This window comes from Vanacampus margaritifer, chromosome 13 (genome assembly GCF_051991255.1).
Source record: "Vanacampus margaritifer isolate UIUO_Vmar chromosome 13, RoL_Vmar_1.0, whole genome shotgun sequence".
Taxonomy (NCBI): domain Eukaryota; kingdom Metazoa; phylum Chordata; class Actinopteri; order Syngnathiformes; family Syngnathidae; genus Vanacampus; species Vanacampus margaritifer.
The window spans coordinates 6,457,570-6,473,709 of NC_135444.1; the positions used below are offsets into that span (position 1 = coordinate 6,457,570).

Here is a 16,140-nt window from a genome sequence, read left to right on the forward strand (position 1 = left end):
TGACCTACATTCTGAGAATTTAACCCAGAAAACGATTTAGTGGTTTCAAATTCACCTTGAGCGTTCACCTTTTCTTGTGGAACATTTACATTACAGTGTTCAGAATACACAATAACAGTATGTGTGTCTTAATCGAATTTGGAATCCATACATCCTTTTCCTCCCCCATATCCCATTCACGCTCAGGGTCATGGGTGAGCTGTTTTCTGAATGTGAATCTGACTAGACTGTTTGCCAGTCAAAGACATATAAACAAATAATTGTTCAAACTCACATTTAAACCCATGTACATTTGAAAGTCTAACGCGCGTGTTTTTTTTTCTTCATGTTGGCGAAATTGGAGTACTGTACCCGGAGAATAACAAATTGTACATGGGGAGAAAGCCTTAGCCGAGATTCAAACTATAAGGCAGATGTGCTAAGTCTTGTGAGAATCCAAGATTTCGGTTCTTGGGGGCACACATGTAGATGTTGTCAACTTGTCATACAGGAGCACACTTTCTTTATTTTTCAATTCAAATTTTATTTCACTTTAAAAGAAAAGAAAAGAAATGAAAAGGGGACAGAAAGAAGTCAAACTTGTGATGTTTGCACCTGATCAACACAAAATGAATGACAGCAAAAGCAGTCAAGACATTTTCAACATAGAATTTTATAAATTAATTTGACAGCATGATTTCGTGATATATATATATATATATATATATATATATATATATATATATATATATATATATATATATATATACATATATATAGTAATTGTGCTTTTATAAAAAAATAAAATAAAATACAGATAGGCTGAAATGTTTTGGTTTTACAATCCAGATTGTTCCACAAATTGACACCTGGAATTGAAATACATTGTTTCTTTTTGGTTTTGTTTTGTATTTAGGTTTGGAAAAATGATTGATTCCTCTTAATTTATACTCACTTTCTCCCTTTTTTTTTTAAAAAAATCTGATTTGCATGTTATTTGGTAAAATTTCATGATTATTTTAAGGCGGTTATACTCAAACAATTAATACAATTTTAAAGTTTTTAATTGTATTAATATATCGTATTACACAACTTTTTGCCCTTTTCAATTGAGTTGTCTTGCTACTTTTTTAAATTATTATTATGTATAAATTACTGCAGGTTGACACACAGTGAGCTCTTCAAAATGTTGAAGAAGATTGAAGTTGATGACAAAGAAAGAAAAATCAGCAAGCAGCGGTCTTGGATGGACATCAATTGAGGGTTTTCGACAAGGATGTGTCATGTCACCAGACTTGTTTAACTTGTACAGTGAAATGATCCTGAAAAAACTTGAGGAAAAGCCCGAAAGCTTTAAAGTGAACGGCAAGATCGTCGCTATGCAAATAACACCGCCCTACTTGCTCGAACTGATGAAGCTCTGCAGCGACTTTTCCACTTGATGGTATTGTCAAGTCAAAGATGAGTGGTTTGTTTGTGGTAAAAAGGAAAATATTAATGGTCAAATTTTGAATACAAATGCCAACACTTACTTCAAAAGAGTAAAGAAAAGAGCGTAAGCATGCACTTTACAGAGCTCAAGTTATAGCTTAGTTCACGAATGATATCTTTCCTGAGAACCTGGCACCGCCCACTAAGCTGTGACACACATGCTCTCAGCTTTTTTTTTTTTCTTTCTTTCTTTTACTGTAATCCATCATGGTGTTGAACACCCTTTTACTGTATTGTTTCCACAAGAGCCTGGAGGTGCGAGTCGGATGGATGGATGGAAGTTGCAGGTCCACCAAGGCTTCACTCCGATCATGCGTTAGAATGAACATAAATGGGAAGAGGAGAAGTGAGATGACAGCATACAGGAAGCAGAGGACGTGTGGCCGATTTCAGCCTCTGGGAAGGACGGAGGGAGAGAAGGGAAGGATGATAGGATAAAAGGGAAGGAAGGAGATATAAAAAGGATGAAGAGCCAGCGAGGATGGGGGTTGGTTAGGTTGCAGGGAAATTAGATGAGGAGACAGCAAGATGAGGATGAAGCACGGCAGAGCTGGGATGACTTTAGGACTATGAAATACAATACATCTCATGTTCATATAAGGTCACAGATAGAAAGCACAAGCACAGAGTGTGACTGCACTGCACACATTTACTGCACCCGCAGATAAAAATAACAAAAAAATAATTATTACTATTGTTCATGTGTATTGAAAAGCCAGTCACAATGTCTATAAAAATCTGTATTGGGGTAATTGATGGATAAGTATGTCTGATGATGCCCATTTTATGATCAAGTAGTGCGACCAAAAAGAAATAACCAATTTGGGACATCTATTTTGAAATACAAACTCCTGTCTTTAAATGTATCAGCCACATGACAGTCAATAATCCGTGGGAGCAGCTATCAGGTTTCTACTGTCTCACAACTATGTAAAAAAATAAAATGAAATAAAAAAGTTACCCTTTGAGCAACTAGTATGTAGTGGTCGTATTTGGACATCAGTTGGTATGACCTCAAAAAAAAAAAAAAACAACAACTAATATTTATATATATCTTTTCCAACAAATATATACTGTATTATACAATATTTACAACAAATATTATCATTATAATTTTACTTGTGTGTCTAGGTAGATTGTTTTGTTTAGATGGCTAATTGTTAGCCTCATAAATTTCATTTAAGTTGAAAATTTGTGGTGTGACCATTGTAGAAAGCTTTCCATGATAGATGGATGTCCTAAATTATAGATAATAGTACAAATGTATATAGTAGTAAATAATAATAAAGAATAAATATTCTATGCATTTTTACAATAAATTAACTGTGCTGGGTCTGGTAAAATCCTTATCAATGAGCCATTTAAATATGCTAGACATCCTTGGATATATGCACTTTCATACAATAAGTTATTCAACAGCCTGTATTTTCTTTACTGCATTACTAACATCATGGCTTGATGGTATCACTAAACCTTTTCCATGATGAGTCCTGCTTTGGCTAAACAAAATCAGATGAAAGCTTCTTTTGATTTCTTCTCGTAACATCTATTGTACATGTGAAATCAATATTAATACACTCATTTTAATCTTCTTGTGGTATTTGGTTGTAATTTGTGATAAATAAATAAAAAAATTAAATTCTTTCAGTACAGGTTGTTTGAGCCTCTAGTGAACAACTCAAAACCAGGTTACCAGGTACCTCTAATCTTCAGAAATCAGGTTCCAACTGGTCTGATTTTTAGTTATTCTGTTGGCCATTGTTACCTGAATTGCTGCTAGTCTTGGCCAAGACTTGATTGAAAAATATATTTTGTCTGCCATACGGTTCTGACGTTGGGAGTTAAGACTTGACTGTTTTTTTCCGCAGTTTGTTGCGAGGTGCTGAAGAGATGGGTCTGAGAAAAGCGGTGAAGCCCGAGTTCGGAGCAGGAACGCGGAGCTTCTCCTGCGAGGAGGATTACATCTATGAGAACATCGAGAGCGAGCTGTGCTTCTTCACCTCGCAGGTCAGTTCACATGCGCACAAACACATCACATGCATGCATATGCTTGCAAGTTGCAACACATGACTTTTAGGGGTGTGGCAAAAAAAAAAATAGATTTTCATAAGAATCGCGATTCTCGTTCAGTACGATTCAGAATTGATTTTAAATGTCCCAAAATAAAAAAAATGTTAACAACTATTTTATACTGTCTTGCCTTTGTCTGTGTGTGCCTTTATTTGGAGCGCTGTTTATGTTGTACCCGATCTGGCCACTTAGTGGCAGTGTGGTTCCACGCGGTCTGATACACTGTTAAGTTGTAGCCACATTAGAGAGTAGAAAAAAAAGTCACGATCAAGTTATTCCAATAAAAGTTGTTTTTTTTTGCAGCGTGGAGCCGTTCTTTTGAGTGACAAAAGTGCCGCGAGTAGTGCACTAATTAGCATTAGTGAGTCAGACCGGAGTAGATCATTATGATTCCTTGCACATCTATAGATTGAAGCAAAAATCTATTTAATCAAATCATTTTGAATCAAAAATTGATTCTTAATCAAATTTACAGGCCCAAAAATCGGAATCAGATCAAATCGTGAGACATTCAAAGATTCCCACCCCTAATGACTTTGTTTTGTCATCAGGAGAGGCAGAGCATCATTAAATACTGGCTGGATAATCTACGTGCCAAACATGGGGAGGTGCTTCACAATATCAACTTCCTGGAAGGACAACCAATCAGTAAGCTGCATCATTATAAATAAATGTGTAGAAACAGCAGAGTTAGGTTAATTTAGGTTTGTGCCAAATCATTCGCCCTAGTCCCGGAGCTGAGTGCACGGGGTGTGATCCAGCAGATGTTTCCCCTCCACGAGCAGCGCGTCCTGAGTCACCTAATGAAGTCTTGGGTCCAGGCCGTTTGTGAGAAACAGCCCTTAGGTTAGTTCAACATAACAGACAATATTTGCACAATATGAGGACTGAGACTTGTTTGATTTGGATGCTCTGCATTGTTCATAGATGATATCTGTGACTACTTTGGTGTGAAGATAGCCATGTATTTCGCCTGGCTGGGTTTTTACACCACCTCTATGTTGTATCCTGCTGTGATCGGCTTCGTCTTGTGGATGCTCACCGAGTCGGATCAGGTGAGGGAGGTGGACTTGTCAATACATGATCAGTTAATATCAATAGATCGAACTTTGTACTCCTTCTAAATGTTTCTGATACTATTGTATTCACTCAAAAATGTAATAAACAAAGTTGGGGGGAAAAATAACAATCAATCAACAAATGGATAGAAAACGCATAGCCTTGCATTTTAACCCAGACATTCACTTTGCAAAGGAGGTTGGAGTTGGTGTAGAGTTATTATTATTATTATTATTATTATTATTATTATTATTATTATTATTATTATTATTATCATCATCATCATCATGGTGATACATTGAGGATATAATTAAAATGCCAAACCAAGTTAAATCAACGTTTGATCCTAACATTTGACAGCAATGAAAATTAAAAGGGGAAATACACTCTAATGTGAACCAATGGTTAAGCAACCTACTTGATCATAAAAATATGATTAACATTTTTATGCACGCAATAAAGTGAGAGACACACTGCACACATATACTGTAGATATATACGGTATAAACATACAGACAAAAGAAACTGAAATATTTATCAGTTTTAAAATCAATCATATGCACATATATACACACACATACAGTGTACACAGACTGTAGACATTCATGCATGCATGTGCGCACTGTATATGCACTATGTTTATGTTTGAATAAAGATGGATTGTGCTTTTATTTCTGCTGCATCAGACGAGCCGTGACATCTGCTGCGTGGTCTTTGCACTTTTCAACGTGGTGTGGGCCACTTTATTTCTTGAACGGTGGAAGAGGAGAGGCGCTGAGCTGGCGTATAAATGGGGAACTCTCGACACGCCTGCCGAATCCCTGGAGGAGCCACGTCCTCAGTTCCGGGTCTGAAATATTCCAACTCGTCACGACTTTTATCTTCTCCCATTCCCTCTTTTTAATGTCTTTCTTTGTGCCTGGGCAGGGAGTCAAGCGCTGTAGTCCTGTCACGGGATGTGAGGAGTTCTATTATCCGCCTTGGCGGAGACGTGTGTTCAGGTGGCTGGTCAGCTTGCCCATCTGTCTTCTCTGTCTCTGTTTTGTCTTCCTGGTCATGCTCATCTGCTTTGAGCTACAGGTCAGTCATCCGCCAACACAAGATATTGACTGCATGCCATAAAAACCTTATCACATGTGCCGGATTTTATTAAAAATACAATACAATTTTATGTTGCATTTTCTGGGTCAGAAAAGTCCCTCCATTTTCTATTTGGGACATCACAGGGCACATAGAGATTAACAATCATTCAGTGTTCATTTACCCTAACATTGATGCTTTTGGAATAATATACCTCGGAGTTTGAACATAATTCGTTCCTGTGAAGTGTTCAAAGTCTAAATTGTTCAACCTCCGAAACATTTTTTTCCATAGGAAATAATGTAAATGCAATTATTCCGTTCCCAAGCTCTATAACCAGAAAATTCCTATTTTAGTTTCTCTTTTTGTTTTTTACATTTACACCCTATACAGTGTTTTAAAAAAAAGAAGTATTTAAACAATACAAAATACCTTACATTTTTTGTTGTGGTGTGATGGCATCAGTGGATGAAAAATGCTATGGTAATGCATGCTTTAGTTCTCTGCTAAGATGGTGTTTACATTGGGCACATTGTTAGACTACTAAGGGGTCCTTGTGCGCTGTTTAACGTCAGGCACGTTGTTGAACAGCTATGGGGGGTCCTCGTGCCGGTATTTTACGTAAGTAGTCACGATAAATCTACTGTCGTTCGTAGCACTGTATGTTTTTATTTGGTGTCACTGGCACTGCTGTCTTTCTTTGGGCCCGTGGTGATTTATTTTTTTTGAAAAATCCAAATGCACTAGTGAATGTACGGAGCACCTCCGGGAGTATTCACGCTCTGACTGGAAATGAGCAGCGCGTCATCTCAACAACCGCAACGTAAGCATTCGGCATCGCTCGGCTTCACTCGGCTACCCGTTCAAGTTACGTTCGGCTTTGCTTGAGTGTTCGAACTCCGAGAATTAGGTCAAACTCTGAGGCATTTTTTACTCCGATTTTTTGGGTCAAAGTCCGATTTATACGAGTTCCGAGTTCTTCCACTAATTTCCACTAATGAAAATGAAGGACTGCTGTGTCTATTCAGGAGTTTGTAATGGGGATCAAGGAAATGCCTCGGCTGGCTCGCTTCATCCCGAAGATAATGCTCGCTATCACTGTGACTGCATGTGATGAGGTGTACAGGAAAATTGCCTGCTGGCTCAATGACATGGGTAAGGATTTATTTTGGATGGCCCAAGTTCTAGATATAGAACAAAAAATATTGATTAGTGTGAGAGCTGTTGAAGACAAGAATATAACAAATATGAATCATTTGCATTGCACAACAACAATAATTTGCAATATGTACTGTTTCTTCAGAAAACTATCGACTCCAGAGTGCCTATGAGAAAAATCTCATCATCAAAATGGTTCTTGTGAGTGATCTTTCATTTCTTCAAGTCTATCAATCCAACATAATCTGCAGCTCAATTTTAGAATGGTTCCCTTTCTCACTTGGATCACATCTCATCTTCTCCCAGTTTCAGTTCGTAAACTCATATCTCAGCCTTTTTTACATTGGATTCTACCTCAAAGACATGGAGCGGCTCAAAGAGGTAAGAACCTAATCAGTTGGACTCTATATATCGATTCTACTGCATGTATCTATTAAAATATTGCTACTCTTGTCTCCTATAAGGACAGGCACGTGCAAGCTAACAAAGTAAAAAAGTAAACATTCCTTGTTGTGAATGAAACTCAACAAATCTTTCTATTTATCAAGTTCTTCCATGATCCTGATATTTAAAAGGATTTGCTTGTAGCCCCATAAGTTGCCATGGCAATGTGTAAATGATGTGTGGAGGGTTCAAAAGTGTGCTTTTAAAACAGTATTTCTCCATGTCAAAGATCTTATTGACCTCGTGCCTACACTTTTCCTATCAGCGGTTTCTATTATGTGAAGACCAAAATAAAGATCATTAAATATTGTTGTTGCTCTGTATGTGTGTCTTTGTCAGATGCTGGCCACTCTGCTCATCATACGCCAATTCCTTCAAAATGTGAAGGAGGTGCTGCAGCCTTACGTGTATGAGCGCCACAAGCTGGGCGAGCTCACTTTGCGAGCCCTGTGGGACATGCTGCTCTCCGTGCTGCTAAAATACGCCAGGCTGGCTGCTGCCTCGTCCTCTGACGTCCCCATGCCAGGACCTGGTCTGAGGGGCACCCGGCCCTGGGTGGGACATACAGACAAAAGGTCACACTAACCATTAAGATACTATACACTTAAAGATCATGCACTTTTTAGAGCACATTGCAAAGGGCACTACAGTACTTAGCCAAAAACACTATGCGCTGGTTAGACATTAGCCACTATGTATAATGTGCGATACATTAGCACACAATGCTCTCTGCAGTAGATAATTAAAAAAAAATTGAACTGCTTCATTAAATGAACTTTTCTACAATTCTCCTAATTTATTGCGATGCATCTGTATCACATCAGCATCTAAAGAGAGCTTGAGTGTTATCTCTGTCTTTCTTTCAATACAGGGAAAAGAAGTGTTTGAATGGCGGGTGCGGGGTGCCCGATGACGAGGAGAGGGGCGACAGGGACGAGGCTGACAGCGGGAGGTTCAGTGAAGGAGAAACCGAGGAGGAAGGTCTGATTGACTGCGGTTTGAAGCTGAGGAAAGTCAGCTTTATAGAAAAGGTAAGCAGCTGTGTTTCACTATGCACACTGCTCATTTGTAATGAAAGGTCTAAAGCGGTGTTTCTTAACTAACAGTGAGCCAAGGCATTACAAAAATGTCATAAAAGGGGTCTGTTCTAAATATAGCTTACCAGTGATGGGACGCTCATATGACGGCGTATTAGGGCCACGTATAAATATATATATATCTTCTAATTTTTTAGAGGGCAGGGGCAAAACAGTATTCCGAGAAAAAAACTCGCAAACTTGCCACTTCATAAAGTGTTGCAAGTTTTTTTCTCAGAATATTGCCCCCGCCCTCTAAAAAATATAGATTTATACGTGGCCCTAATACGCCGTCGTACACTGACTTGCTAAGAAGAATTAAAAGAAGAAAAATGTCAACTTTAAAAAAAATATTAAAAAAACATCATGGTACACGCATCTTAGCTTACTTGCTCCCAAAACATATACATACGTTCTATTTTAAGTGTCCCAAAGACGTATTTATACGTTATGTTTTTTTATGCTAGAGCAGGGGTGGGCACACTCGGTCCTCGAGGGCCGGAGTCCTGCAGGTTTTGGATGTTTCCCTTCTCAAACACAGCTGATATATGATCAGATCGTCAGCAAGCTCTGCATAACCCTGATAACGATCCTGTTGATTGGAATCAGCTTGTGTTGGAGAAGGGAAACCTCCAAAGCCTGCAAGACTCCGGCCCTCGAGGACCAAGTTTGCCCACCTCTGTGCTTGAGCATACAGAAGGCTTTGATGCAGCCTCTCAAATGCAAAAAACGGTTGAAGAAATGTAGTTATTACACAAACGGCTAGCAGGTGGCAGCAGAGAAAAAAAATTTGATCAACCAGGGCCTTGTTGAAAAAAAGCTAATTTACCCACAGTTCTAAACAATTTGTGAATAATGTTAAAACTTAGCTATATTCTAATGCTAATAGCTGCAAAACGGAAACAGATAGATTTCCTGATGAAAGAAAAGACTCTGATCTTTCTTTTGGTAGCTTCCATGTTTTTATAGCAATACAACACAATATTATGTGGGCCTTGCAAACAGTAAAACAGCCGAGAGCAAAGGGGATTGCTTCAGTGAAAATGGCTGGGAGTGAATGAGTTAATTTACCAAATATTCTATATTGTTTTAAAAATATATATAAGAGATTATGTTAGATGAAAGAAACTGCAGTTTTTATTTACTAAAATATTATATGAAAAAAGCACAACGATCTTGAAAATGTGATGATGGGGTCATTATGTGAACAGCCAAAAGGCTGCATTTACACTGCAGCTTAATTCCGTTTTTTTTTCATAAGTATCTGATTTTTTCCATGCAGTGTGAACGGTACAATTAAAAAAATTTCACACCCGACCTTGTGCCTCTTTCGTATGTGCATATAAATCGGATATGTATGCGATGCATCTGCACTGTGAACGCTCATCCGCACACATCCGATTCATACGTCATCAAAAGCCTGATTTGCGCTCTGCGCGGGTGGGAGAGAGTGCTTGGAAGGGAGACTACTGACACGTCTGTGAATATATACAAAGCTGTTTTGAGTAACAGTGTTAAATTTTTATTTGTCCTTAATCTAATCACACTTGAAACATGAAGCATAAAGTTGACATTTGTGGCGACAGTAGAAATTCAGCCCTGGAGACCGTTCATCACGCACGACGATGATGCGACGCCATCTTCGGCAGACTTCTCAATGAAATGAGGATGTCGAAGAGTGCTCCCTCATTTCCCTCAAATTACCTCTTCCAACCTCGCCACTCTGGCGACATGAGATTAAAAAATAAATCCGACGGATTTCTGTTGCTGTCTGTAAACAGCACATTCAAAACTGACGCATGAAGAAGCCGATGATAGCAGCCAATCAGGAGCAAGCGTGAAAACAGTCACATAACCAGGAACGCGGGAGTTCGCACAGCTGAATTTGTATATGACACTGATAAAAGTCTCAGTGGCTTGTCTGGCAGCGGTAAAACGTTGCGAATCGGGACAATGTTCACTCCCGTGAACACCCCAACGTGACGTCGTCGTTTTTGGGTGTACGTCACTCGACGTGTGTTCTTTGCGCATGCGAGTCGCATCACGGGCGCATTGCGTCCATATTAAATGTCGCATCTGTTTTTGTAATGTGAACGCTACATAAAAAGATCGGATTTAAGAAAAAATCTGAATTGGGCGTCACGCCCTGCAGTGTGAACGTAGCCTAACAGCTGACAGAGCTGTCCTGGTGAGTTGGCAACACTCCAGTGCTTGTGTTCCACTAAATAGATTATTATATTTGCAATCAAAAGCATACCTAAATGTATAATTAGATGATTTTATAGAATGAAACCACTGTTCAGATGCAAAAGAAAAAAATATTAGCGTGTATGTTTTCACAAAAAGCTAATTTTTTGCTGAATTTCTTTAAATTACATATGCTCTACTGCGGATTACTAGCAAACGGAAAAAGGTAGAATCAAAGGTTTTTGTTTGTTTTTTAATGTAATGTAATGTTAAAATAATCATAAAAGACGCTATGATCTGATTTTGAAATATCTGTCAAAATGTTCTAAAATCACTGGCAATCTAGGGTTGTAATCAGTGCAAAGGAGTAACTGAATGAGTTGGATAATTTCCTGGAGCACCAGTTGCAGATGATGACCAGAGCACAGTGATTTGAAATCAGTGGTAGTAAACAAAAATGATTCCCCAGTGTTTTTATTCTTCTTTGTTGTGTAGATGGACAGGAGGCCGGCATGCAGCGGCCACCCCATGGACAATAGTTTTATGGAGGAGGGCAGCCCAACTATGGTGGAGAAAGGAATGGACCCGACCTCTGTGTTTGCAATGTGTGACGATGATGTTGATAATGGAATCCATGACGTGAAGGAGGCGGGTATGGGAGTGGCGTGTGCAGCGGAGGGAATCAACTATGCCACTCCTGCTGCCGCCTGTACCGCTCCGCCCGCCTCCAGGAGTGAGAGCAGCGCATCATTGCGAAATCGTAGAAGAGGCCGCAGCAGCGAGCGGGTTGAGGCCACAGCAAAGCGGGAATCGTGGATCGACCCACCGGAAGTGAAGGAGAGCGCCACGCTTACTCAGGCGGAGATGGAGAGCTGCACGCAGACTTATGAGGTACAAGCGACCAGCTGTTACACATTGGGAGTTTTTCAAGGTTGCTCGTCGGGGTGGGAATCTTTGAATGTCTCACGATTTGATTCAGATTTTTGGGTGCGCGATTCAATTCAGAATCGATTTCCGATTAAGAACGATTTTTGATTCGAAATGATTTGATTGACAATGATTTTTGCTTCAATTTATAGATGTTCATGGAATCGTAATGATCTACTCCGGTCTGACTCGCTAATGCTAATTAGTGCGCTACTCGCGGCACTTTTATCACTCAAAAGAACGGCTCCATGCTGCAAAAAAACTTTTATTGGAAAAACTCGATCGTGACTTTTCCCTTCCCACTCTCTAATGTGGCTACAACTTAACAGTGTATCAGACCGCGTGGAACCACACTGCCCCTAAGTGGCCAAATTGGGTACAACAAGAACAGCACTCCAAATAAATTTCACAAGCAGATGGCCATGTCCACTGTATATATTCGTCTTCTCACATGTTGTGTCCTTGTGTTGTGGACAAGGTAAACGTGGTCCTGAAAAGTACCACGCTTTCTTTTGATGTGGACAATGCTTTCGCAGGACACCTTCCAGGACTACCAGGAGATGTTTGTCCAGTTTGGCTACGTGGTGCTGTTCTCCTCGGCCTTCCCTCTGGCTGCCTTGTGCGCGCTTATCAACAACATCATCGAGATCCGCAGCGATGCCTTCAAGCTCTGCACGGGTCTACAGAGGCCGTTTGGTCTCAGGGTGGAGAGCATTGGCCAGTGGCAGGTCAGAACCAAAACTCACCTCAAAACAAAATGATTGTGTTATGTCTGAGCAGGGCTGTGCATTTCCCCCTCTCGTGCTGCAGTCTGCAATGGAAGCCATGGGTCTGATTGCCATCATTGTCAACTGTTACCTGATTGGTCAGTGCGGTCAGCTGCAGCGTCTTTTCCCCTGGCTCAGCCCTGAGATGGCCATCATCTCCATTGTCATCCTTGAGGTACTGCAGCCCAAATGGATTTTTCTCACCCTAAGCTTTTCTCATGACAAGGTACATCTATATACAGGTGCAGCTCACTAAATGGTTCCATTCTAAAAGGAAAACATACTGCATATTCTATATAGGCTTACTACACACAGTGGAGTATTTCACAATTTTATAATTTGGTGATAATAGCTTACAGCTAACAGAAAAACAAAATTAATTGTCCAAATAATTTTTTAACTCATTTCTCCCAAAAACGTATAAATAATAGGGATGCACCGAAATGAAATTTTTGGGCAGAAACCGAAAACCGAAACGCCGGAAAAAAATGATGACAGTTTTTTAAATTATCATTGCATTTATTATAATTAATTAAGATTATAATACTATTATAAAATACACCCTTCTCCTTCTCTGGTGTGCACAATGAGCTGCCGGTACTCAAACGCCAGCCAGCAGCAAAGCGGCTTTTTTTGTTTGTTTTTTGCTTGCATCACCAAAACATCCTCTTTCGGCCATATTCTTTCTGTAAAAGTTTTATTTCGTCCGAATGCCGAAAATGCATATTTTTTCAATTTTCGGCCGAATATTCGGTGCATCACTAATAAATATGTTATATTTTAAATCGTTTAAGTGTCCCAAAGACGTATTCATGCGTTTTTTGAAAGTTTTTTAATGCTAGAGCATACAGAAGGCTTTCATGCAGTCTCTCAACTGCAAAGAACGGTTGAAGAAATGGTAGTTATTACACAAACGGCCAGCAGGTGGCAACAGAGCAAAAGAGATCAACCAGGGCATACTGAAAAAAGCTCATTTGCCCACAGTTCTATACAGATTTGTGAAGAATGATGAAACTTAGCTATATTCTAATGCTAAACGGAAAGAGATACAAATGTACTTTTTTCCTGATGAAAGAAGAGACTCTATTCTTTCTTTTGGTAAGTTCCATGTTTTTATAGCAATAGAACAGAATATTCTGTGGGCCTTGCAAAATTAATCAAAATCCAGGAAAACAGCCGGGAGCAAAGGGGGTTGCCTCAGTGAAAATGGCTGGTAGTGAATGAGTTAACAGCGAAATTAGGGAGGAAATGGCCTTCCAAAAAGTACTCTCCTATATTGATTTAAAAAAGGAACCTTTTTATGATATTGAGATGCACCTGTACTGCATATCTTGCTGAGAACTTCACAAATGTACGAGTCAGAATTTCCATACTGGATTTACTGCATATGCGTATATATCTACCATATATACTGTAGAAATTACTTTTTTAGAGAAAATGCTAGTGCCTGATTTACAAAGATCTGTAATTAAGTGTTAAATTGCATGCTTGGTGGGCATTTTGCATGTGATCTATAAATGTACAATCTTTTACTAAGATCACACATAGCGGGCACTGAATTGTATTCAATCACGGTGCTGTTTGCACCTAACATTCACGCGCATCATTTAAAGATGCCAAATCAGTTTGATCAATCATTTTATGCATGCTAAATTAATCTATTTGCATATACCACACACACACAGAATTGCATGTGCGCAAAATGCCTGCAGATGCAATCCGGGGTGCTCTGAGTTAGTAGATAAGCTTCCTCATCTGTGTGAGCAATCAAGTTTGCTACACTTTTTGCATGTGCACACTTTTAGTAAATCAGACCCTCGATATGTTAAGATAAAAGATCTTTGTTTTCTGTCTGATTGTGTTCAGCATTATGCAAAACCTAAACAAATGCACTTCCCTCTGAAAGGGGAAGTCAACCCTGTCAAAACGGGGGGCTTTAGGACCCAGATGCGGGAAGGCAGAGCAAGGAGGCAGAGGTGTAATCCAAAAAATAAAGGGATTTAATTTCTATTGACAAAGAGGGTTCCAAAGTTCAAAAACATAAAACAAAGCATGAACTTGAACTTGAACAAAAGATGGAACAAAAAAAAACTGACAGCAACAAAACATGAACTTGAACTAGAACTTGGGAGGGAACAGGAAACAGGCAGCATGACATGAGGACAAACATACATACCACAATGCACCAACACAGACAGAGGAGAGACAGCAGACTAAATACACCAACACTAATGACGCAACAAGACACACCTGGACCAGACACAAGTGGCTGAGGGCACTGATTGGACAACACAAGGAAGGGCAGGGTCACAATCAACAAGACAAGGAAAACACACAAGGAAAGCAGAAACTGAACATGACAGAACCAAAACCAAAACCAAAACATGACAGAACCAAAACCAAAACCAAAACATGACAGAACCAAAACATGACAAACCCCCAAAAAACTCTTGACTATAATATGTTCTATGCAGCCCCACTAGTATAAATACAGTATTCTGGTTAAAATTGTGTTAGTGGAATATGAGTTAAGCTGCAAAATCCAGCAGTGTTTATCAAAATCAGAAGGCGGCCATTTTGCCACTTGCTGTCGAATGAAAATGACATCATAGTTGCTCAGGTCTCAGGTAACAACCAATCACAGCTCAGCTTCAGAAAACAGGTGAGCTGTGATTGGTCGATGCCTGAGCCCTGAGCAACTGTGATGTCATCGTCAGTCGACAGCAAGTGGCAAAATGGCCGCCCCCCCGAGATGGATTCTGCTACATAACTCATGTAATATTAATCAGAATGTCATGTTTAGACAAGTGTGGTCACATATAACATGTTATTGTCAATAAATATTTACGGTTGACTTCCCCCTTCAAAGTGAAACAACGAATCTAGATTTGTGATGAAATGTATAATCATCGTCAATGCTTTAACTATTTGCAAGTATGCTGGCGGTTCTTCACACAATGGTTTGCAATGATGCACACAAACAACCATAAATCAACCTTGACTCATGAAAGCGTCACTTTGTTGTAAATAATGGCAGAAGTGGTATGTACTGTATACCAGTAGAGCAGTTCATGCAACATAGTTGAATATACTGTATATTGTATGAGATGATTATGGTTTTTGAGTGTGTATTTTTCACTCTCACTCACTCACTGCCTTGCACCTAATTTGAGCCAACTGTAGATGTGATTTGTGCCAACATAAAATCCTTCACTTATTTGGACCCAAGTGGTCTTCCCCTTAGCTCAGCTGTGCGTCTTTTTGTTTTTGTTTTATAGCGAAAGCACACCTTAGTGATTGATGCGTCATCAGAAACTGGAAGACTGTGGCAAGTCTTTTAATTTGTCCTCAACTACCCGTAACGTATATTTGTGTTGTGGATGTGTGAGCCCGCAGCTCCGTAGCTGTCTATAATAAGATAAGGTAAGCAGCCTGCAGCACTGTCTTGGCCTGATAAAGAAGTCAGGCTGATTTCAAGGAGAACTAAACAGCCCAGATCTTGCTCCAGAAATAGTTCAAGTCGCATCCATGAATGTTTTGTTCCATATTTCATTTGAATGTTACTTGTTTGCGCTCATCCTCCTGTCGACTTGTCTGCTTGTCTATCTGCAGCACTTCGCTGTCCTCTTGAAGTATGTCATCCATGTGGCCATTCCCGACATTCCAACATGGGTCAGAGAGGAGATGGCTAAACTGGATTATCAGCGCAGGGAGGCCTTTAAGGTGAATTATGAGAACGCATAAATAAGTGCGGCTTTTATATGGATAAATTGGTAGGGTGCCAACCACTTAAGATGGGGATGGACTTTTATTTTTTATTTTTTTGGATGGATTTTACACATAATTCATTTCCACAACAGTTGGCATGATTGGGGACAATTGATGTGGCTAGTTGAGGGGGG

The 16,140-nt window shown here is 39.6% G+C and overlaps 1 protein-coding gene across 2 annotated transcripts in view; it reads left to right on the plus strand.

The window, feature by feature from the left end:
- ano8b (anoctamin 8b) overlaps positions 1-16,140 on the plus strand; it is a 41,541-nt gene that overhangs the window by 20,139 nt on the left and 5,262 nt on the right. Inside the window, exons 4-18 of one of the 2 annotated variants that reach the window (XM_077584258.1) lie at positions 3,339-3,477; positions 4,092-4,188; positions 4,270-4,386; positions 4,468-4,595; positions 5,286-5,447; positions 5,527-5,679; positions 6,708-6,834; positions 6,983-7,038; positions 7,144-7,218; positions 7,621-7,856; positions 8,153-8,312; positions 11,040-11,435; positions 12,008-12,199; positions 12,282-12,413; positions 15,851-15,961. In XM_077584258.1, the coding sequence (XP_077440384.1) occupies positions 3,339-3,477; positions 4,092-4,188; positions 4,270-4,386; positions 4,468-4,595; positions 5,286-5,447; positions 5,527-5,679; positions 6,708-6,834; positions 6,983-7,038; positions 7,144-7,218; positions 7,621-7,856; positions 8,153-8,312; positions 11,040-11,435; positions 12,008-12,199; positions 12,282-12,413; positions 15,851-15,961 (2,281 nt within the window). The remainder of the gene's footprint in view (positions 1-3,338; positions 3,478-4,091; positions 4,189-4,269; positions 4,387-4,467; positions 4,596-5,285; positions 5,448-5,526; positions 5,680-6,707; positions 6,835-6,982; positions 7,039-7,143; positions 7,219-7,620; positions 7,857-8,152; positions 8,313-11,039; positions 11,436-12,007; positions 12,200-12,281; positions 12,414-15,850; positions 15,962-16,140) is intronic. The other variant, XM_077584260.1, reaches the window with a different exon arrangement.